This window comes from Dreissena polymorpha, chromosome 1, assembly GCF_020536995.1.
Source record: "Dreissena polymorpha isolate Duluth1 chromosome 1, UMN_Dpol_1.0, whole genome shotgun sequence".
In the NCBI taxonomy this organism is placed as follows: domain Eukaryota; kingdom Metazoa; phylum Mollusca; class Bivalvia; order Myida; family Dreissenidae; genus Dreissena; species Dreissena polymorpha.
The window spans coordinates 29,670,697-29,696,974 of NC_068355.1; the positions used below are offsets into that span (position 1 = coordinate 29,670,697).

The following is a 26,278-nucleotide window of genomic DNA, read 5'->3' on the forward strand; positions in this document are numbered from 1 at the left end:
AAGCATAATACATACTGGGCATTTTAAATATACTATGGTATTTTATGTTTTGATGACACAGGATGAGAAAATTGCGCAGCCAGTCCGGGATTTTAACCAGGGACCCCTTGCTTTTCTGATTGAGCTAATGATATGCCAAAAAACATCTTCTGTTTAGTGACAATCACTAAGTTCGTGCACTACACTGTAACTCCAATATAAAGCGCTCCGTTATAACGCTGAATCCAATATAACGCGGAGGGTGCTTGGATCCCATTTTTTCTCCAACCTTCCATTTTATTTCTGATTCAAATCCGTATAATGCAACTTCATGTATTTTCAGACAATTCAAAGATGGCGGCAATCACAGTTATGTTGATTGCTTTATTCAACCGTCCGTTGAACCGATTATAATCGCCTCGAGGTTAAACAACACCGACAGCTAATTGGTGTTAATCTGTTGTGTAATGTCAATAAAGGTGTGAAAAACTCGCGTGTCAGTGTTTATTACATGTTTTCCTCATCAGAGCGGTTCAGTGCGATAATTTCCATAAGTTAAGTGCAAGCGGGATAGTTCTACAATTCAAGTAATTCAAAACGATTGAAACATTCTTTCTTTGATATGGTTGAAGTTTGACTATATTAAATGAGCGGCTGTGAAATATACTGCCTACTGTATAAAACAACTTTTTCTGTCATTTTATTATCGTTCTAGTATTATGTCATTTAATCTTTCAGTTCGTGTATAAGAAATTAAATAATGCAGACGATTTATTTACATGCGAACGCAGTGTACCGGCAATTGTTAACAGAGCTTCACTTTCATTTTCGCGCGGTATCAGAAAGTCCCCGTTTTTTGCATGCGTATGACGCAATAAAACAATTTTTGTACATGAGTCGTATTGCATTCAATCTAAATTTAAAGTCGCTCGTCCAATGAAAGCTCTGCCCCATAATGCACTGTACTCTTAACACTTCTGAAAATGGCATATATGCGTACGGTTGTGTTTACGAATTTCTTAAACATTATATCGTCATTAATGTTTAAGATTATTATTTTTTAAGTGATGTTGCAATTTTATTGGATTATCGGATAAATGTGCACATAAGAAAAGCGGTATGTATACTGTTATCAATACGATTCGGTTTATATGCATGTATTTGCGTCAACACAGCATGGCAATATATATATACATGACCTATATTATAGGCTATTCTATACCTGTTTTGTTTATAGCGCCCTGCAGTAAATGAGCTCAAAACCTATAACGCGGATCCGTTATAACGCTGTTTCGCGGCTTGGACCCCATTGACCGCGCTATATTGGAGTAACAGTGTAACATTCTCTTCTGCCAAGCTGGATTTTTTTCGAGAATTCAAGTCACGGGGATCATTGTAAACCGGATCAATTCAAACCATGAACAGGTTTTGTTGAGAATGGATTGTGCCATGGTCCCACATTGGGCACCAAATGTTGCAGGATGGGACAATTGTACAGCCAATCCGGAACTCGAATCTTTTACCCCTGGCTATCAGCGCCAGTGTCTATGATTATGCTGTTTACATGTGTACAATTAATAAACATGTAGTTAATTTCTTGATTTATGGTTACCGGTAACCTGCTAATTTGGAACTGCCACCATTGTGTGATCATACTATTGAACATTTATATCAAGTTCTGAGTAAATTGACTACAGGGGTTTTTCTGCCTATTTTGGGAAAAGGAGTCTGACCAAAATTGGGAATTTTTATCGACAAAATTGTCCATTTTGGGTATTTTCGAGTCGATGAAACGGTCAATTTGGGAATTTTGTCATGCTTAAATAAGTAAGCGGTTTTACAAAAAAAAACATGTTTTTATTTGTTATTTTGTCTTCAAAAACAAACACTGGTAACAGGTAAGTAAGTCACAGCATGATTTTTCTTTGCTTTCTGTCTTTTGCATTTGATGAACTTGAACTTGGAGACTGAACAACAACTTTGACCCGACCTCACTAACTTACTAGGCTCCGAAAGAAGAATTATCGACCGAGGCGGACAATGGAACAGCCATGGGTATTTCACTTGCTTGCACTGCTTGTTCGGGGTTACTAGAGGGAGTAGAAGATTCAGCGATTTTCGCAAACATCGACGTTATCGTCGAACATCCTTTTGCATCTCTTTTTCTTGGTTTTTTGCTGTAGTACTTATCGTTATGGGAAGCCATGTTTGATAATAAGCGTCTACAGATTTGGACTAGAATGTGTATTGTGCGGCTCTATATACTTGTTATAATGCGGAACAGTTCAAACCTTATCGCTGTCAATGTTGGCAGATGCATCCGGCAAATACACCTGCTAAAATCTGAGTCGCTAAAGGCTTAATTACGTCGCTGATGAAGGGAAGTCACTCTTTCGACATAAATTATGTTTACTTTTTACGATTTTGGAAAGACTTTTTTTTTAATTGGGAAATATGTAATCAAAATTCGATTGGGAACGGGTCCGTTTGCTTTGGGAATGCCTCCGTTGTCCGGAGGCGCAGACAGTGCAGAAAACCCCCTGGACTACCGTAGGTTTCCACGTATAGCGTGCAGGGTTTTACCTCCAAAATTCAAATTAAAAAGCTGGTGCGCGCTATACATTGATACAACGCTATCCTGGCTGCTAAATTGGTAAAAAATATGTTGTATACCGGTAATCGTAAATAATAAAAATGGCCGCCATGTTTTTTTCCAGAAAACTACCACCCTATAATCGTACATACTGAGGGGCCATTGTCGAAACAACAAGAAGTCGCTACTGGTAGATATGAATGCGGTAGAAGAAGTTTTGGTCAAAAATAAATTTGTTTGAACAAACTTGCGGACATTTCTTTGTTTGTGTTTTTACACTTCTTTATTGGTGAATTCCGATGGGGATTGTTGTCGACATTCCGGAGAGCAGGCAAGGGTAGGTGCGAACGCGGTCTTTTTTGTGGGTAACGGTAGGTGTGAAAGGGGGTCATTTTGCACTTCGTAATTGGCAGATGTTATTGAGTAATATGTGCCACGACTTGCTAAGACGCTTATTGACATTTGAGAAACTAATTGACACTTGAGATCGTGAAGATATGCATGAGAACGTGAAGATATGCAATTGCATTTTGTGTGTATAAATATTGAACGTTGAACAATGGTGTACCTCAACAATTGTATCCCTGTCTCCCATGCCACATTCAAATTAACTGGTAATGCCTATGCTTTCCCCAAGGAAAAATCACACGATGAACACTAATTCTTATTGTCTCACGTTTTCACGAAATGCACGTGGACTGTTAATCTTTTGCTAGAAAATTACAAAATTGTAAAAAAAGTATAGTGCTATGCAACCCATGCTCTTAATCATAATGATGCTTCCAATTTTGAATGCTTAATTAAGCTTTCCAATGCCCCGGATTATTGGATTGTGCAATAGAAAAATGGCGGCCATTTTCGGTCCGATTTGGTGGTTTTATTGTCTTTAAATATTTTTTCTCCATTTTTGCATTAAAAAAACAGCCTGCGCGCTATACACGGGGGCGCGTTATACATGGAAACCTATGGTAACCTACATGTACATGTAGAATAGTAGATGATTGTTTCTTTGTCACAATGCTTAAAACTATAAATGTATAAACTGCAGTTCTAGGTCTTATTGCCACTTACAGATATAATAAATTATGATAAATGAAATGCTTAACGTTGCTGAATTTTTAATTCCTGCCCTTGCTTTTCAAGAGAGAATACTTTCCAGTCAACCCATTTGGAAAGAGGTCAAATTTTCTTACACTTTCCTTTAAACAGGTTTACTAGGATATATGTGCTATCTTTAATTTTGATACATGTCTAAGATTACATTTAGGACCATTCTTAATGTAATGTACATGTATCATGAAATTTGTTTAAAGTTTTATAATTCCAAGCATATTCTGAAACAGCTTGTGTTACAATAGGCCCCATATACAAATTATTCACAATATAAATTATATATTTTTTAAACAAAAATACCATAAACATTTATTATCTTAATATGTTAATTGTAATTATTACAATATAATAGTAATTAGTAAATTATCACAGTTATTGTTTAATGAATAAACTTCACTCAAATCAATGTTTACATTTATCAGTGCAATATTATGTACCCATTCATAATAATAGAATTCATGATTATGAATAGCATTCATATAGATAAAATGGTTAGATCAAATTTTAATGCTAGAATATTTTTTCTTGAAGTGCTTGCATGTGCATGTATATTTATTGTTGTTTAGATTGAAAAAAGACTCAAAAATATGCTATTGGTATGGTACTGTATGTTGAAAAATAAATAAAGCTGAACATGAGAGATTAAACATTAAAAGACAAGTTGTGTTTTCCTTTTTTTTAATCATTTATTATTAATGGAAAAGTATGCAAGTGTATGAAAGAAACAAGAGATGTATTCGTCAGAAACACAATGCCCCCTAGTGCGCTGCTTTGAAATTTTTCATTTATTTTTTTTACTTTTGACCTTGGAAGATGACCTTGACCTTGAACTTCCACCACTCAAAATGTGCAGCTTCATGAGAACGCCGTTTTGAAATATAATTTTTTACCTTTGACCTTGAAGGATGACCTTGAAGGATTACCTTGAAGGATGACCTTGACCTTTAACTACCACCACTCAAAATGTGCAGCTTCATGATAACGCTGCTTTCAATAAAAAAAAAGACATTTGACATTGAAAGATGAACTTGACTTTGAAGGATGACCTTGGTCTTGAACTTCCACTCCTCAAAATGTGCAGCTTCATGATAACGCTGCTTTGAATTTATTTTTGACCTTAAAGGATGACCTTGACCTTGAAGGATGACCTTGACCTTAAACTTCCACTACTCAAAATGTGCAGCTTCGTGAGATACACATGCATGTAAAATATCAAGTTGCTATCTTCAATATTAAAAAAGTTATGGCCAATGTTAAAGTTTTCGGACGGACAGACGCCATTTATTTGACATTTGACCTTGAAGGATGACCTTCACCATTACCTTTCACCACTCAAAATGTTCAACTCTATGAGATACACATGCATGCCAAATATTAAGTTGCTATCTTTAATATTGAAAAAGTTATGACCAATGGTAAAGTTTTTCGGACGGACAGACGCCATAAATTCGACATTTGACCTTGAAGGATGACCTTGACCTTTCATCACTCAAAATGTGCAGCTCCATGAGATACACATGCATGCCAAATATCAAGTTGCTATCTTCAATATTGAAAAAGTTTTAAATTTTTGACCTTTGACCTTGAAGGATGACCTTGACCTTTCATCACTCAAAATGTGCAGCTCCATGAGATACACATGCATGCCAAATATCAAGTTGCTATGTTCAATATTTAAAATGTTATTGCAAAACTTTACTATATTAAAGTTTTAAATTTTTGTCATTTGACCTTGAAGGATAACCTTGTCCTTGACCTTTCACCACTCAAAATGTGCAGCTCTATGAGATACACATGCATGCCAAATATCAAGTTGCTATGTTCAATATTTAAAATGTTATTGCAAAACTTTACTATATTAAAGTTTTAAATTTTTGTCATTTGACCTTGAAGGATAACCTTGTCCTTGACCTTTCACCACTCAAAATGTGCAGCTCTATGAGATACACATGCATGCCAATTATCAAGTTGCTATGTTCAATATTTCAAAAGTTATTGCAAAACTTTACTATGTCAAGTTTTAAATTTTTGACCTTTGACCTTGAAGGATGACCTTGACCTTTCAGCACTCAAAATGTGCAGCTCAATGAGATACACATACATGCCAAATATCAAGTTGCTATGTTCAATATTTCAAAAGTTATTGCAAAACTTTACTGTAAGATTAAAGTTTTGGGACAGAATGATAGACAGAAAGACAGACAGACAGAAAGGCCAACAACAATATACCCCCCATCCTTCGATCCAGGGGCATAAAAAGTATTAATTCAGGACATTCAAATTTACAACCCACCGTCTCTTTTTCTCGTATTGCCTCTATTATTAAACTCATCCTCTACACTTGAGAAGAATACCTAAAAAATCCTGTTATATGTAATCATGTTTGTTTAAATGTGTGTACTTTGATGCATTTCTGAACCTTCTGAATATCCTGAATAATGATATTGACATTGAACAAAACAAGGACATGCACTACTGTATCAGCAATGCAGGTCTTTTTCCAGAAATTTGCACAGGAGAAAATATGTGTAATTTACAGTGTACTGGGTTACTCCTTTGAATTAATTTAATGTTAGGCACTTAACCAAATGGTACTGTACTTAAGAAAGTGCAATAATTGAACAAATATAAGTAAACTAATCAGCCTTTAAAAACCTGATGAATCTTTAATGTCTTTCATGATATTGAAGAATTACAGCAACACAAATTGGTGAGATAAAGTAATAAATTAAAGATTCAGGCACTAAGGTGCTTAAAGAGCCGGGGAAAGGGCATGAGTATTACAAGTATTGCAATTTATTATTTAGTTAAAAGATCATGTAAAGAATTGAATTTATGTTATAGCAGCATAATTTGATTCTGTGAAGTTTTGATACTATTCTTCTTTGACAGATTGTCATATTTCTCTTATATAATTTTGTATTTGTAAACATATTCCTGAATGAACTTGTAAGTGTATGATAGATGCTTCCAGTTGTCCCCTTTCAGGATAAGCATGGGACAATGAAATGTATATTGTTAAAACAACAATAACAAAACAACTGTACTGATGTTGGCCTGCAATTTATTTTTCTTAAGATGTGTATTTTACCATAGAATTAGTTTGAGTAAACATCTTCAGGGTCTACATGGATGTGTACCAAACTGGCATTGCATTGGTAAAACATTAACAGACGGTTTACTTTGGTCAATATTTATATTCAATATTTCTCATTCACTCAAAATCTTGTGAAAGCAGCAACTACTTATTGATGCTTCTGTATAATTTTATATTATTTTCTAATAAAGATAAACAGCTTTGACTCATTGTTAATATTGCAATATGTTCATTTAGTTAAATATGTGCATAAAATAAAATTGAATAGCACGCGCCCAGTTGTAAACTTCAAATACTATCAGATAAAGCAAAGCCGATGGGCGGGGCCATTTTGAATATGCGACTATGATCATGTGACTAAAGTCACGTGCGGTAGAAAGTAGTCCGTGAGCCCACGACAGAGGTGAATGTAATGAACCGTAGCATAAGAGAGTGCTAGAAGGAGTGCTGTATTCGAAAAAGAACCCGGTCAATTAATTTTGTCAGTGGACATTCAAAATAAACAACACAACACTGAACTATGACCAATCACAACACTCTCACACAGTATTATCAAGAAGATATTTAAACCAAAATTCAGTTAAAAAACATCATAAAGTATTTATCGTAAAATCAAGAAAATAATGTACTAAGTTAACTGGTATGAAATTGCTGTTAAAACAATTTTTCTTTCAGAAACTGATAGTCAAGTGTGACAGTGACAGAAGAATATCAATCAATATTTAAAATAAACCCACATTACTGAGGTGAATGAATCAATGAAATACTTGACAGGAACGTAATAAATGTTGGGAATCAATTGAATAATGCAACAGGCACAGTTTTAAAAGCAGAAAGCTTAATTATCAGTGGTACTTAACTTTTACTGATGAAGAGCTTTTAGTTGCAAAGTTGTATGGCAATACAGCATTAAAATACTAATGTACACAAACTAGTATATAAGTATATCAATCAATAAAGAAATAACTGTATATGTAAATTGAAATGAACAGTAAATATTACGATTTCAGAGATCTGAGATGCATAACTTGTTTTCTTTTGGTTCGTTTAGTTGTTACCCGATACCTACCTGAATGCGAGACAACTCTTGTTTGCCCTTAGTTTCGAAAAGACCGAATATTTGTTGTTAAGAAAAAATCGGTTCATTTAGTCGATAACGAAATTCCCCAATGTGCCATTTTATCGACTTTAAAAATATCAATTTGACGAGACTCTTTTTCTTAAAATGGCTAGAAAATCTCTGTACATATCACACATGTTATTAGGATGAATACACCATGATTCTTACCTGTTAAATCAGCTGATGAATCTTCATAAAGTCTGCAGACCAGTTCGCCACTCAATGTGAACTTGAACAGAGCAGTACCAGAGCAGATATATAGGTCACCCTGGTTGTGGGCAATACCAATACATCTATGTTGTAACTTAAGCTTCCTGCCTTTGGCAAGCTGGCTCTGGCTTACTGTGATAAACTGGACCCCATGTATGTTACTAGCAACTGCAACCTCAGTGGGTGTGATAATACACATGTCCCTTGGACGAGCAGACACATCACAGTGACTTACCACCTGGTACTGCTGGTTCAGAAGCTTGACTTTATTATTGTCAAAGTCTGAAACCAAGACCTGTCCATTTGGGAGAGCACATACTGCTGTGATCCAGCATGTGTCTGAATCACTTGGCATTTTCACATTGTGCACAGACTTCCCATTCACAGTGAAAACATGGTTTGGAAAGTTCTCTTTTATTAAAATATTAGACTGTTGTATATTTTCCAGACATTTTTTACTGGCAATAAAAGAGAGTTCAGGTTTACCCAGTACTTTCGGTATGGCTACATGGAGATGGAACAATTCATAGTGAAGTCTAATGCAGCTGTTTCTCACAACCTTGAGAGGAGCTTGTTTCAGGTTTAGCTCTTCTTTCTTCTCCTTAATAGTGCTTTTCTCAAAATCTGCTAATAAATATTTGATTTCCTCACGCATTTCACTGATTGGGTATTGCATATGTTCATGTGTTGTATTAACTGTGCTGGTTTCACATTCGCGTAAATACGATACTATATTCACACGCAAACCATCCACAATAAGCCTCTCATGTTCTTTGTATGAAACCTTAAGAGACTTCATTCTGTCCTCCTGATACGTCTGACATTGTTTCATTTGTGAAAGAGTATTTTCAGTGCTGACAGACAGGCTCTTGAAGTCGATTGACTTCCCTCTGGCAGCCTGAGGTAATAAAGTTACTTGTAAGCATCGTCTGAAAAACAACCACACAGGAGACAGTAAGTGATTGAATAGTCATCAACTGACCAATAACCAACTGTTTACCCCGAAACAATATTAATTATAATACAAATTTAAAGGGACATTTTAACAAAAAAATATTTAGGCACATACAATAACAATGCATGTTACATGTACATCAATTCACATGTTAGTTTTCTAGAGGCAATACTATATTGATTGTTATTAAAATAAAAATATATAAATACAAATGTATCTTTCTACTGTGTGTTTGGGAAATAATGCAAACCGAATTGAACAACAAATTCTGCATTTATTCATTTTACTACGGTGGCACTAAGGTAACATCACCGCTCCAAAAAAAAAAGGTCGGGAAAACACAAGTTATGTTTTCCCGTCGCCAAAAAAAACTCGGGGTTACACAAAATAAGTCTGTTTTCAGGAGTTTTTATTTTTTTGGCGACAGGAAAACAAAAGTTCTGTTTTCACGTCTTTTTTTTTTGAGACTTGAAAACACAATCGCTTTATTGTGCGCACAAGATAATCGGCCAATCAAAGACGCGGATAATATGGAGGGAACATTTGAAAACGTCCTAAAGGCAAGTTCTGATAAAACAAAATATACTACTACTACTACTACTACTACTACTACTACTAGTAGTAGGAAAACATAACTTGTGTTATCCCGACTTTTTTTTTTGGAGCGGTGATGTCACCTTAGTGCCACCGTATTATACTGATATAACCACGCTTTAGTAATGTCATTACTAGAATGCATGTGTATAACATAAATTTAACTCATCATTATTATACTGATTAAAGTGCCACAGGACAAAGTGTGTTTTTATTAAGACATTCAGTGTTTTCAGTGTTTCATATTGAAACAAGGGCTGTTTGTAAAACATGCATGCCCCCCATATGGGCTCTCCGTTGTAGTGACAGCCATTGTGTGAATATGTTTTTTGTCACTGTGACCTTGACCTTTGACCTAGTGACCAGAAAATCTATAGGGGTCATCTGCCAGTCATGATCAATGTACCTATGAAGTTTCATGATCCTAGCCATAAGCGTTCTTGAGTTATCATCCAGAAACCATTTTACTATTTCGGATCACCGTGACCTTAACCTTTGACCTAGTGACCTGAAAATCAATAGGGGTCATCTGCGAGTCATGATCAATCTACCTATAAAATTTCATGATCCTAGGAATAAGCGTTCTTCAGTTATCATCCGGAAACCATTTTACTATTTTGGGTCACAGTGAACTTGACCTTTGACCTAATGACCTGAAAATCAATAGAGGTCATCTGCGAGTCATGATCACTCTACCTATCAAGTTTCATGATCCTAGGCCTAAGCGTTCTAAAGTTATCATCCGGAAACCATTTTACTATTTTGGGTCACCGTGACCTTGACCTTTGACCTAGTGACCTCAAAATCAATAGGGGTCATCTGCGAGTCATGATCGATGTACCTATGAAGTTTCATGATCCTAGGCCCAAGCGTTCTTGAGTTATCATCCGGAAACCACCAGGTGGACGGACCGACAGACCGACCGACATGAGCAAAGCAATATACCCCCTCTTCTTCGAAGGGGGGCATAATAATTCTTATCAAATGGCAATCTTGGTATAAAATAAAATATGTTTTTGCATAAGCCGTTAATATGTCTCTTTTACTATAATATTTTTATTTTTTTTAAGGTTATAAATTATGAGAACTTAATTCCTCTTCACTAATTGCTTTCTTGCATAAATTGGTATTAGCTTCATTAATAAAAAGATGAAGAATGATAATTCATACTTATTGTTAAATACTGTAACAAGGGCTGTTTGTAAAACATGCATGCCCCCCTATATGGGCTATAAGTTGTAGTAGCAGCCATTGTGTGAATACGTTTTTTGTCACTGTGAACGGTGGTGGTGGTGGTGGTGGTGGTGGTGGTGGTGGTGGTGGTGGTGGTGGTGGTGGTGGTGGGTAATAGTAGTAGTATTAGTAGTAGTAGTAGTAGTAGTAGTAGTAAGTAGTAGTAGTAGTAGTAGTAGTAGTAGTAGTAGTAGTAGTAGTAGTAGTAGTAGTAGTACTAGTAGTAGAAGTAGAAGTAGTAGTAGTAGCAGTAGCAGTAGCAGCAGCATTACAATACCAATACTTAAGAATGATCAAATGGGAAAAGGTAACCTAGCACTGGCAGTAAATATGGGGCTCATTTACAGGTCAGATTTGGAATCTCTGCTGTAAAATGAGATTTTAAATGAATTAAAGGGAGGCAAATGCTGTAATAAAAAGAACATGCATATACGTAGTTGTTTCCCTTGTTTGAACCATGCTTAATCCTTAAAATGCCTATTTCCAGTAACTGTGACCTTCACCTGTGACCTTGACCTTGTGACCTCAAAATCAATAGGGGTCATCTGCGAGTCATGATCAATGTACCTATGAAGTTTCATGATCCTAGCCCTAAGCGTTCTTGAGTTATCATCCGGAAACCACCTGGTGGACGGACCGACCGACCGACCGACATGAGCAAAGCAATACACCCCCTCTTCTTCGAAGGGGGGCATAAAAATTAACAATGGACTAGCACATACACACATACATTCAACCATTTCGACACAAATCACAAGTATATTGACAAATATTGAAACTCCATAATTTAAATCATGAGATAAATTCTTGTTACCGTCTAATGTAAAGCAATTTGACCAATTTAAAGTGATTTTTCAAAAGTATAATTTGCCCTCTTGGTGCAAAAAGGTATCATATGACATTGAAATGAGAAGGCACATAGCAATTTTTGCACCAACCTGGCGAATTGATCTTGCATTTAAACATGTTATCATTTATGAAACCATTTCTTTGAATATAATAGTTTCAAAATGTTTAGCTCCCATCCTTATTGGTTGCATAATAGCCCACACTTGACTTTCTTCTGAGTATAAAGAATGTAGGCATCATGTCATATTAAAATTAAACAAAAAACATAGTATGAATAAAGAAGGCCATCATGGCCCTTAAAGGGACTGTCAACAACGACGACGAAGAAAAGAAAAGTTGTTAAATACCGCATATTTTACAATTATAAGTTTATATTAATTAAAAAAAATGGTATATTACATAACTTTAAAAATAGTTTATATTTTCAGTATATTAGGTAATACAATTTCGCGATGTGAAATCAAAAGTACATCACGTAAATATGTGACATAACAATATACACACTATAAATAACGCAAGTATATCGATCATTTTATATATAAAATATATACAATTCACTACGCATGCACAATTTGCATTCCTGGGTTTACCACGTGACGATGATGTTCAATCTACTGGCGTTATTTATATTTTTGCCTGGTAGTTACCTGTTAGACATACCCGGTAAAATTTATTACCGAATATATTGAAAATATGAAAACTTAACAATTTTTTTTCAAGTCGTGCTATTTTAATCAATATAAACTTATAATGGTAAAAACACACGGTATCTTACAACTTTTCTTTTTCTTCGTCTAATCTGAGTTCCTGGACATGAATTGAAGGCTTCAACTGGTCTATTTTTTGACCCACTAGAGTGTTAAGAATTTAGTTTTAGATTTGACTTGGTGACATTGTTTCTAGACGCATGTTATCCACTTTCAGACTAATACGGTTCATGGCAGTGTGAAAAATATTGGAATTTCTTTATTTAATAAGCCTTTATTATATTTTGGTAAAACATATGATGTGTAATGAATTCATATACACGGTTGTGCTGCATGCAACGTGAAATCTTGGCACCAATTTAAGGCGTATTCAATAATGAAGTTTTGTATGTGCCGCCCACGCACATGAATCAGATTCATATTTGGCCTTAATACTGTCTAGATAAACATTCTAACAAAGTTTAAAGTTTCATTGATAATATATTAAAATGTGAATCTATAGTGGTAACAAAGACGGTACAAAACGGACACTTAACTCTACAGCCACACACCGAACTACACCGAAAAGGGTGATTACAATTATAGCACTTCCTGGTCTGGTGATTAAAACAGCCCCAACATCTGGTGGTCATTAAAAAAAATTGTTTAATGTTTATGCAGAACAGATATTATGACAGCACACTTTATCAATGTTTTGAGCATTAGTTTCATTAGAAGCGGGTCACACATGTGAGCCGCATGTGACTTCTTGTGTGAAAAAAAAGATACATGTAATTTTAGCAAAACTACCGGCCGCATTGAAGACATGTTTATTAATTGACTTAAATCATATATTATTTTGTGGAGAAATAACTCAAATAAATGCTCAGCAAGTTTCTAGGATATTGAGGAAACATATAATACTTCTACTGTGTGTATATAACATTTTCTTTAAATATGATCTAGTGATCTAGCTTTGAACTCAACCTTGAAATCATTTTAACAAATGTTATTACTTCAAAAGTTTTAAAATCGGCCAAGATATCATTGAAACAAATGCTTTTACGAGCATTATAAAATCAATTTGGCCTCTAGAGTTTTAATAAGATTTGTAATCATGCAGTTTTACATAGTGACTTAAATACAGTAGTATGTTAAGTTGGAATAAGACATCAATTTGTAATCATGCAGTTTTACATAGTGACTTTAAATTAGTTTTTCACCCTACAGCACCAACTTATCATTTATGATCTAGTCTGAGATATGATTGGGACAAATGTTCTTACCAAATGTCATGAAAAAAATATGCAATAAATGTTATCTGCAAGTATGTCAACAAACCTTTTTTTCAATTTTACCTAGTGATCTAGTTTTACATCCAACATGACCAGTTTTGATCTCCACTGATATCATTTGAACAAAATTTAATGTTATTACCAAGTTTCATGAAGATGGACTGTACATGTGAGTAATGTGCTTCGTATAAATGAATGATTTGTTTTTTACCACTAACATGCATAACTAATGTCAGTTTGTATTTATTTGTATAAAATATTTGTATAATTTTATGTCGCTGGATAGAGAATTAAATAAACAAGAGGTCCATGGGGGCCTGAATCGCTCTACTGCTAAAACACTGTGCAAGTTTGGAAAGAATAAGATGGAAACTTTGTACGTAATCGTGCAAACAAGGAGAATTTTCTCAAATTCAAAGGGAGATTAGTGTGTACTTATTTCTCCGATACTGCTCGTATTCAATAGGGTTCAAGTCCTCATTGATATAAAGATACTGTGCAAATTTGGAAATAATTGGATGAAAACTGTGGAATTAATTACGTAAACAAGCGGGATTTCAAAATTTTCTCATATTGAAGGGGAAGTCATTCTGGACTTATTGCTTCGATATTGCTCTTTTTAAACAAGGGCTGTTTGTAAAAAATGCCCCGTATGGGCTGTCAGTTGTAGTGGCAGCATTGTGTGAATACTATTTTGTCACTGTGATCAATGTACCTATTAAGTTTCATGATCCTAGGCCTTATTATTCTTGAGTTATCATCCGGAAACCATTTTACTGTTTTGAGTCACTGTGACCTTGGCCTTTGACCTGAAAATTAATAGGGGTCATCTGCCAGTCATGATCAATGTTACTATGAAGTTTCATGATCCTAGTCCTTAGCATTCTTGAGTTATCATCCGGAAACCATTTTACAATTTCGAGTAACTGTGACCTTGACCTTTGACCCGGTGACCTGAAAATCAATAGGGTTCAAGTCATCATTAATATGAAGACACTGAACAAGTTTGAAAAGAATCAGATGAAAACTGTGGACTTTATCGGACAAACAAGAAAAAGTAACCATTTTACTATTTCGAGTCACTGTGACCTTAACCTTTGACCCAGTGACCTGAAAATCAATAGGGTTTGAGTTCTCATTAATATAAAGACACTGAACAAGTTTGAAAAGAATCGGATGAAAACTGTGGGCTTTATCTGATAAACAAGAAAAAGTAACCATTTTATTATTTTGAGTCACTGTGACCTTGACCTTTGACCTAGTGACCTGAAAATGAAAAGGTGTCATCAGCCAGTCATGATCAATGTACCTATGAAGTTTCATGACTTTAGTTTTAGACCCCAGATGACCCAAATACAATCCCAACCCAGATTTCATCAAGATAAACATTCTGACCAAATTTCATAAACATTGGATGAAAATTGTGACCTCTACTGTCTACACAAACAAATTGTTGATGGTTTTTCTATTATTTGACCTAGTGACCTAGTTTTTAACCTCAGATGACCAAAATACAATTCCAACCCAGATTTCATCAAGATAAACATTCTGCCCAAATTTCATAAAGATTGGATGAAAACTGTCACCTCTACTGTCTACACAAACAAATTGTTGACGGACGCACGCACACAAGCACACACAACGCACGCCGGACATCACACGGTCATAGGTGATTTTTTTTGCTTTTTTTGTTACAGCCTGTGGCATTTGGATTGGGAAAATTAGCGCGATAAACCATGAGATTGGGGAAAATAGCGCGGTAAACCATGAAATTGGGAAATATTATAAATATGATTATAAGAACAGAATAAAAATTGCTAAGTTCATGTTTGACAGCATTTTTTTATCATAAAATGTTGCTTTCATGTCTTCTTACAACGTTTAGTTAATATCCTTCCACATGCATATTAAACTTGCAATAACCTATAGATTCTTCAATATACATGTACCATTAAGATTTAATCATAATTTCTTAAGAGTATGAATTTAATTCAGGATGTTTTTTAAAGTAAAATTTGATATGGTGAAAACATGAACAAATATAAACAAACACGCTTTTGTGTTCTTGCTGTGTTAATGTTGTATTAAATGGAGCTAAAATAATACATTTCATTTGTTAATCTTTTAATATCTTGCACAATTGACATCCTCAGTTCAATGCTATTTCACCGAACTATACAGCGTGACAAACATAATAAAGCAGAATATGCATATGAATCTGAATATACACAGATCCACTAACATATAAATCAAATCATGTTTGTCTCTTTCCATTTTCGAACGGTTCTCGTCTTAAATGCTTTAACTTTGTGAACTCCAATTTCCAAACACAGATTTCCGTGACGCACATTCACTGTGAACATTTCTAATAAATATTTGTTGTTGTTCATCTCAAACATAGTATTTTGGGAAAATTTGGTCATTTTTTGGGAAATTTTGTTCAGATTTTTGGGAAAAAATGTCATTTTTTTGCAATTGGGAAGAAGCAGAATATCGGCGGTAATTTTGGGCAAAAAAAATCACTAGTCATACAGTACAGCCAAAGCAGAACAAACGTATTTCGCGATCCGCGGCGGCAAGGTGAAACGAGTCGATGCCGCGTCAGTCATTGAAGCCGCGTCAGTATGCGGCGGCAAGTCGCATTTCGCTGCGAAACTTCGCATCTGTCTGCCAAGGCATGCCGCGATCCGCGACATGATGCCGAGTCGATGCGCATCATGAAATAAAAAATCTTTTAAAAATTATAAGTTACATGAAGTTAACAAATTTTGAAAGAACAATTATAATAATAATGAATATCATAATAAATTTATTGTGTGCGGATTGTATTAGCATATACATGTAAACATAGTTAATGTGTCTGGCCAATTAAGTTTGTTTCCCGCCCGTAGTGAATGTATTTCACACATAAACAAGGTCACGTAATTATGTTTTCGCACATACAAGTGGTCAAGGCTCCTGCATATGGTGGATTTATAAATTAATTGCATGTTGATTTTGCTATTATATTTAAGCTGAGAAAATTAGCAGTTTGAAGCCACATCAATAATCAAGACGGTGACAACGTATTTGTTGTTTTGTTAATTATCTGCTTATACTAACTATTGTTTGAATATGCGTATATAAACACGTTTTATTTTGTTCATATAATATAGTTAATATCGCTACTAATTACCCGATAATCCCGTATATTCCAGTTTTGAAGCAAATGCTAGTAAATATTTAAGCTACACAAACATTCTCGATATTTCCTTTAGTATCAAATACATTTTGGCATTTGTTACTATTTATAAAGATGATGAAATAACTTCTAATCAGGGCTTTTTTTTTCCCACTGAACACGCGATTAATGCCTGACGTGATGTTCATGTATTTATACAACACAAAATACACCCAAACTTTCCAAACGACGTTCTACATGTCTGCATAATTTTCACGCGCTTTTTATGAAACAAAGGATATTTTAGCACTGTTTATTTGATGCTAGAATTTGCCAAATGTCGCGTGAGTTCGGAAGTGTGTTTCGGATTACAAATTTAATAATGATGATCGAACGAAACATTAACAGTTGCGCATAATTAATTCTACGCTACACATACACGTATGTACATGTAGGTGGATATCTTTTCATTCGATCCGCCGCGTGCGTATGCGGCGGATTTACTCTGCGAAAGTACGCGAGGTTAATACAGACTCAGCGTAGTTGCGCGGATCGATGCCGAGTGCCACGGCGATACGCCACATGAACACACGATTCGGTCGCCGCGTACTAATAATCTGGCCGTGGTGTAGCCGCGGATTATGTTTGTGCCGCTTTGGCTGTACTGTATAAGGTCACCAAGTCATTTTGTGACAGGTGAGCTAAAAATGAACCAATTTAATGCCCTCGGAAAATTCTGTCAGCAAAAAGAGCGTTAGTATGGAAAAGCATGTGTATAAAGACGCTATCGCTATTTTTGCACCTTAGAAAACTTTCAGAGCCGTTAACAATTAAATCTTTAGATCTACGAACCAAATAGTTGGTTCTCTTTATTTTACCAGACAATCGGCCCGGTATATTTGACTGACAGGCCGGACCTTACAAAATTTTACAGGACATGACCGCATGACCGTCGGTCCGGCAATGATTGACTGAGACTGTGGCAGCCATGTTTTTCAACCAACCGGCATCATTTTTTAAATTGTCCAAGATATTTTTGGGATGAATCTTCTGACCATGCAAGTTTCATGAAGATCAGACAATAAATGTGGCCTCTAGAGTGTTAACAAGATTTTACTATAGTCATATATAGCAATATAAGGAAAAATGCCCCGCACCTTTGTGGGCATGTTTTTCAAGTAAACATAAGCATTTTCAAACTCAACCGTCATATCCAGAAAACACATGTTTTGGCCAAAGTTCTTGAAGATTGGACCAAAAATGTGACTTTTAGAGTGTTCACATGTTTTTACTATATACATATAGAGAAAATGCCCCGCCCCCTGGTGGCCATGTTTTTTCATCGATCTGGACCATTTTCATACTTGTCCGAGATATCAATAAAACCAATGTTTCAACCAAGTTTCATGATGATTGGGCAAAAATTATGACTTCTAGAGTGTTCGAAAGGTTTCTCTAAAGCCATATAAGGAATACTGCCCCGCCCACTGGCGGCCATGTTTTTCAACGGACTGAAACCATTTTTGAACTCAACTAACATATGATTTAGACAAACATTTTGACAAAGTTACATGAAGATTTGGCATCAAATGTGACTTCTACAGTCTATGTTAGCGTTTCCGATCGCCAAAATCGCCATAGGCGATTGAATCTTTCAGCTGGCGATTAAAGTTTAAAATGTGAAGGAAAATGGCGATTGCAAAAAAACCTGATATTTCTCTATAAGTATATAATATTCCCTACTTTTAAAGAGAACTCGGTACCGATTTCCACATGTAATCGCCATAAAAGCTCCAGGTGGTAATAGATAGTCCATTGATAAGAGATAACCGGATGCCGGTATCGTATATTCAAGCCACATAACACAGTCATGTATGCTGACAGATGCATCACGGGAAATTTTCGGGTAACTTTCCAGTCGCCAAACTGTGATATTTAACGTCCAATCGGTTACGAGAATGTTTATGGAGGCGGAGTTATATAGCGATTATTATTTTTGATTGACGTCGGTCACAGAGTAAGCGTTTATCGCAGGTGAATGAATCACAATTGTAGCATTACTACGTGATATAAAACCGGTAAATAAAGCAGTACATTAAAGGCGGTTTCGGGCATCATCATCACACCTATTTACTGTACTGTAAAGAATCATTAATTATGAGAAGTTAATTGCAATTGGTGAGCAGTGTAAAATTACTTACGGCGAGTAAGTTGTGAAAAACAAAACCCGTTAATAATTTGATGCAGTAACAAATTAAATCCAGTGCATGTATATTTTATCATGTCTATTTGTAGAACTGATTTACACCGTTTTTCTACAGCCACGTGATAATAACTATTCACCATGCATAGATACCGGTATGCCATGTAAAACCCGTGTTATAAGAAAGAGCGCGAAATTATTGCTGTCCTCTGCAATGCCAAGTTCTACGCATGCAAAGCATGCTTTTTTTAAAACAGACGATGTGTAACTAAATATAGCCTAGCCACTCAGTACATGCAGTATTTAAGACTTACAAATTTACCGGTACGTTTCAATAAATTATATATTGCAACTATGGAAAAATATGTCAATTCAAGAATACATTGCAGTAAATGTATTTTTCAAGAATCAAGAAGCACCAGACTACAGCAAAAATTATTGCGAGAAGGAGGGTGGCGAATAAGAGTTACGCAAGACCCACCCAATCAAAGACCGGGGCATATCTGAAAGTTCTAACATTGTATACTGTTTATGCCAGTGCATGAAAATAAATATAAATGAAAAATAAAATAAACATTATTTGATTTCAGGTAACAAATAATTTATTTAAATGTGACTTCATTGATAATTTAATAGTCATTGTTGATACCTATAGATTCATGATAATGATTATTTCGTTCATTGAGCAAATAAGGTTATAATGTGGGTCGTTATCGTAGTGCTGAAATTTGGCTACTAATTTATTTTCCTTAGCGCCAACCTAGACAGTGTTCACAAGGTTTTTCTTTTTTTTGACCTAGTGACCTAGTTTTTAACCCAGTTTCGAACTCAGTCAAGGTATCAATGGGACAAGTGTTCTGACCAAGTTTCATGAAGATCGGACAATAAAGGTGTCTAGAGTGTTCACAAGGCAAAATGTTGACTACGCACGACGCTCAACAGACAAAAAGCAATCCCAAAGGCTCATCATGAGCATGTTGTGCTCAGGTGAACTAAAAAGAAACATGACAGCCAGAAAGTGAAGGACAAATTGTCGTGCGAATAAAAAGCACTGTTTCCGTGGCTTTGTACTTCAACATATGACGACTGCAAACGACTCCATAAAATGTGAGCTTTGCAAACATGCTTGTTAAGTTCCTATCATAATTGGTTGCATAATAGCCCACACTTGCCTTTCTTTTGTGTATGACACATGAAAGCCTCATGTTATATTGGAATTAATGTCAAACATATAACATATGAACAAAGAGGGTCATCATGGCCCTTAATGGCTCATCTGTGTTCCTGACCATGCATTGTGGAATACTTCAATAGGCGGTCTATTATTTGACTCCACTTGACCCAAATTCAATCATTGAAATTGTATTGTCAACAAAAACACTATGATCACGTTTCATTAAGGAGAAGTTATAAATGTTGCCACTAGAGTGGCAAGAATTTAGTGAAAGATTTGACCTGGTGACATTGTTTCTAGACCATGTGATCTACTTTCAGACTTGGCCTAGATATTGTGAACACACACATTCTGTGTTTTGTCCAGATTGAGTCATGAAATCTGGTCTCTGGAGTGGCACAAATGATTTGTTATTGTTCATCTGCTTATCTACTTTCTACACGCACATGACACAAACATTTGAACTCAGCCTTGACACATATTCAGGATGCAGGATAACATGGCTTTATGGGGTTCACAAATTGATGTTAATGGATGTAAACACACCGGTAAGTCGTGCTTTTTTCCATATAACTTTTAAAAACCATTTTTCAGAAGAATTTCAACTAGTGCATAAAAAACAAGTTTTATGTGGTTAATGGCAATGTGAAAAACATCGAATTACTTTATTTAATAAGCCTGCGTTCTTAGCCAACCATTTGATTTGTAATGGATTCATATACATGGTTGTGCTGCATGCAACGTGAAGTTCTGGCACTGATTTCAGGCGTATTCAATGATGGAGTTTTGTATGCACATGAACCAGATTCATACTTGGCCTAACTATTGTCTGGCACTGATTTCAAGAGTATTCAATGATGGAGTTTTGTATGCACATGAACCAGATTCATACTTGGCCTTACTATTGTCTGGCACTGATTTCAAGCGTATTCAATGAAGGAGTTTTGTATGCACATGAACCAGATTCATACTTGGCCTTAATATTGTTTAGATAAACGTTCCGACCAAGTTTCATCGATAATACATTACACATGTTGCATCAAGAGTGGTAACAAAACGGTGTAAATCGGACACCTAACACTGCATGCTGCACACCAACTACACCGGACGCCTGACAAAGGGTGATTACAATAGCACTTCCTGGTCTGGTGATTAAAACTGCCACTCGTGGTCATTTTTTATAAAACAAAACACAATCATCTTTTTATTCAGAACACATATCATGATATCACACTCTTTCAATGTGTTGAGCAAGTTTCATTAAAAGTGGGTCACAAATGTGACTTCTTTAGTGTAAAACTGATTTTACTATGGCAACATAAGCAAAACTGCCCGCACCAAAATAAGATATAAATAATATCTTATTTTGCGAAGAAATCACTTAAATCAATTTTAAGCAAGTGTCAATATTATTGAGGAAACATATACTACTTCTACAGTATTCATAGTCTTTTCTTTTTATATTACCTAGTGACCTAGTTTTGAACTTGGACAAATGTTATTACTTCTACAGTTTTCAAATCTGCTGAGATATCATTGGAACAAATCTCTCACGAGGATTATACAATCAGTGTGGACTCTAGAGTTTTATCAGAGTTTTTTTCAGTTTGACCTTGTGAGTTAGTTTTTCACCCTACCCAAGTTTGATCTAGTCTGAGATATGATTGGGACAAATATTACTAAGTGTCATGAAAACAATGTGAAATAAATGTTAGCTAAAAGTTGAAATATGTTAACAAACCTATTCTTCAATTTCACGTAATGGTCTAGTTTTACATCCAACAGGACCAGTTTCGAACATCACTGATCCACTGATATCATTGGAATAAATGTTATTACCAAGTTTCATGAAGATTTGACAATACATGTGAGTAATGTGATTCGTACATTAACAAATGATTTGTTTTTACCAATAATATGCATAGTGTAAGTTTGTATTAATTTGTATAAAATATATGCATAATGTTATGTCCCCTGACATGGATTTCAATACAAAAGTATGTTTGCTGTGATAGACCACGAACATGTTTAAGTGATTAAATGTATATCTTGTATTGATCTGGCAAATGGTTGTCAGACTAAATATCTGATACAGTATTACTATTCTTGAGCTTTCAGGATGTATGAAATATGTCTAAGATTTTAATAGGATTAATGTTGTTACTAAGTTTCAATTGACAATTAATGTGGCCTCTCGAGTGTTCTTTTAAATTGTGTCTTACAAACTATTTGTTTGAACCATACATGACCCAGTTTTAAATATATTAGGTTTATACTTTGGACACATGTTCTGACAAAGAGTTTCATAACAAAATGGGCAATAAATGTGTCTTCTAGAGTGTTCACAAGATTGTTCTTTCATGTAACCTAGTTTTTACCTCACATGACCAGACTTAACACGTGGCCAAGATATCATTATGACAAAATGTTCTGAACGAGTTTTATGAAGATTTGCCAACAAATGCCATCCTTGGGTGTTCAAAAGGCAAATTTTGATGATGAACAAGGGGCGACAAAACATGGACAAAATTTGATCACAAAAGTTCACCATGAGAATGTTGTGCTCAGGTGATCTTTTAATGTGATGTGTAGTGTTTGCAAGGTATCACCATCGGCATGTCAGAAGCATGTCCCTCTTTCCAGCTATATCATTAGAAAACAAGGGCTGTTTGTAAAACATGCATGCCCCTCATATGGGCTGTCAGTTGAAGTGGCAGCCATTGTGTGAATACGTTTTGTGTCACTGTGACCTTGACATTTGACCTAGTGACCTGAAATATCAAAAGGGGACATCTGCCAGTCATGATCAATGTACCTATGAAGTTTCATGATCCTAGGCCTAAGCATTGTTGAGTTATCATCCGGAAACCTTTTTACTATTTCAAGTCACTGTGACCTTGACCTTTGACCTTGTGACCTGAAAATCATTAGGGGTCATCTGCCAGTCATGATCAATGTACCTATGAAGTTTCTAGATCCTAGGCCTAAGCGTTCTTGAGTTATCATCCGGAAACCATCTGGTGGACGGACCGACAGACAGACCGACGGACGGACCGACATGTGCAAAACCATAATCCCCCTTTTCTTCGAAGGGGGGCATAAAAATATTCTGAAAAAATCTTAATGAAGATCGGTCAAACCAGACATTCCCAAAAGTATTTAAAGGTCACAGGACATTGGGTCCTGTTGACTTAAAAAAAATGTACGACCAGACTGGGATTCATAAGACCTATACATCACGTCATCAACTCAAATTTATTGACATAATGATTATTGGGACAAGAGCTGTCACAATAGGATGACATATGCCCCCTATAAACGCTTTGATAGAAGGTGTCGAAACATAAACGCATATTTCGAAACCTAAACACGGACCCTAAGTTCAAGGTCAAGGTCACAGGGGTCAAAATGTTGTGGCATATGGAAAAGCCTTGTCCATAATTATACACATGCATACCAAATTTGAAGGTTACATCTGAAGCGACATAGAAGTAATGAGCATTTTTCGAAACCTAAACGCATAAAGTGACAGACAGAAAGACGGACAGTGCGATCACTATATGCCCTCCTCCAGGGGCATAAAAATGAAATGAAAAATAAACACAGCACTGAACAAGTAACACTAACAAATCACAACACAATCACAGTATTCTTAAAAAAAATATTTAAACCAAAATGAAGTTAAAGACAATGCAAGTTGTCAATTGAAAATTCAGTAATTGTATACTGGCATGCACATTTCTGTGAACACCAATGTTTTCACTGATGCTGATAGTTAATTAGGTGTCACAATGACTGAAGGATGTAAATAAATTATTTCTTCATAAAAACCTTCATACGTGAAAGGACTCAATGAAGTACCTCAAACAATTTAACACATGTTGCTAGTAATTACATAATTTTACAGACTAAGTTTTTAAAGCAATTCAAGGTATTTACAATATTTCAATAACATACATTTCCCGGTCTGGAAATTATATGAAAACTCAGAATTAAACTACAAATATAAACAAACCAACCACAAAGATATAAAAATCAATGAAAAAGCACTATTAAGCGTAAATTAATATCAAAACCAACTGTAAATACCCGAATACAACGATCTGAGTTGCAGAACGTGTTTTGGTTTAACAGTAAAAACTATTGACACATTTACTTGCATAGGAGAAAGTGTTCGGTGCGCATGTGCAGAAACATTTCATGACTGTTAACAAAAAACCAAGGTAATTTGTACTGCTCATATTTCATTCAAGCTTGCTTTTTAGTTTCATGTTTTAATTCTATGAAATAAAAAAACTTTTGCTCTTTAATTATTTACTGGACATGTGAACCGACAACAAAGCATTTTCAATCGGACCTGTTTTAAAAACTTTGGTCAGGTACGACAGTTCGGCACATTAAAGAAAGAATGCGAACAATGCTTTTGTTGTATAGAGTTGAAAAACTGTTGTTTTTTTCAATTTGACTATGTGACTCACATTTTTTATTTCACATAGCCCAGTTTCAAATTTGGCAGAAATATCATAGAGGCAATTTATGTTCTTACCAAGTCCCATGAATATTGGACAATACATGTGGCGCCTCTATAGTTTTCATTAGCTAATTGTTGGACAGACAACGAACAATCAACATAAAGAGATCAGGCTGAGAAAAGCTCACCATGAGCAGGTTATAAGCTCAAGTGAGTTAAAAAATGCAGGCTCAAACATTCAGCCATTAAGTGTGACCTATCCTTCATACATGTACATTGGGTAAAGGAATACATGCATCAGACTTTATTACACAGGCAGGTTGATTAAAGGTTTTTTCTGAAACAAAGCTCGCATTGCCGCATGGGAGTCATTACATTATTTATGAGAAATGTACTGTTTATTAACTGTTGATTGTCACAGCTTTAGGTCCATCATGATTATTGCATTTACCATTTTGACTTGAAACAACAAAGAAAGAGTTTATAATTTAGTCATTTCAGTGAAGGACTTTTTACACTATGTTTTTTTGCTGAAATATGGCCAATATCTTGTAATTCATATACTTGAACCATTGAAGAGTTATTTATTAACAAACACAAATTAACAAATTAAAGCTGAACAACAAATTGTTCACATGCACTGATTTGGAAATACTTATATAACTAATATTACAATAATCCAAACAAATCAAAATGGATGATGGTAATTGAATTATACAATGCAGAAATTTATACTGATATAAAATAAACAATAATTTTAGCTACCTGTGATTAAGCTCAACACATTTAGAGCAGCACAGATGATTGTGGTCCCGGCAGAACATTGTTAACTTTTCACCCTTGTGTATGATGCATATTAAAAGAGAAGTCTCCATCTTCTTAGAAAGTGGCCACTTCCTTATTTTATCCTTTCCATAAGGATATTTTTTATAAAACCACCAACCATGCTGTCTGTGGGAGTTTATACATGTTCTGCAGAAGTATTTAAGACATTTTTCATTTTCACAGTAAAAATCTGCATCTATTTCGACAGACCGCTCTGTTTTGCAGATTGTACAACAATAATACATAACCACATCAGAATTTCTAGAAATTCCAGATGTCGCCATTTTGTTAATTCACTTTCAACAAACAAGATTTTACAATCTGAAATAACTTGAAATAGTTATGTCCAAGCATATGTTTTACACACACCCACACAATCTTATTAAACATAGACAAGTGATATGAAATTTCTAACTGAACAGCACCCAAGTTAACCGTCAAATGGCGCTTGTATGATAGAGGTTTACAGTGTAACTATGTATACTGTCACATGACTATTGGGTAATGTGTGTTTTGATTACTTGAGTTTAAACTGTACCAACGAAGCTGTATAGATAAAACCTTTAAACCAAATTTTTTAAAACACCACATTTTTAATTGCTCTAATAAATGACATGTTATGAACATGGAAGTATAATGATAATATTAAGCAGGTTCTAACATAAACCAATTTTATTACAATATCAGATCCTTTCCCCCATACAGTATAAACAAGAGGGCC

General features: G+C 35.2%; 1 protein-coding gene across 41 annotated transcripts in view; it reads right to left on the reverse strand.

Annotated features, from left to right (window-relative positions):
• The window catches only part of LOC127874641 (uncharacterized), a 218,893-nt gene extending 192,912 nt beyond the window's left edge, over positions 1-25,981 (reverse strand). For 40 of the 41 annotated variants that reach the window (XM_052419145.1, XM_052419425.1, XM_052419418.1 and 37 more), the window contains exon 1: positions 25,498-25,981. In XM_052419145.1, the coding sequence (XP_052275105.1) occupies positions 25,498-25,841 (344 nt within the window). In that variant the 5' untranslated portion in view covers positions 25,842-25,981. Of the gene's footprint in view, positions 1-8,407; positions 9,042-25,497 lie in introns of all 41 variants that reach the window. The other variant, XM_052419116.1, reaches the window with a different exon arrangement.
• Between the last annotated feature and the right edge of the window lie 297 nt (positions 25,982-26,278).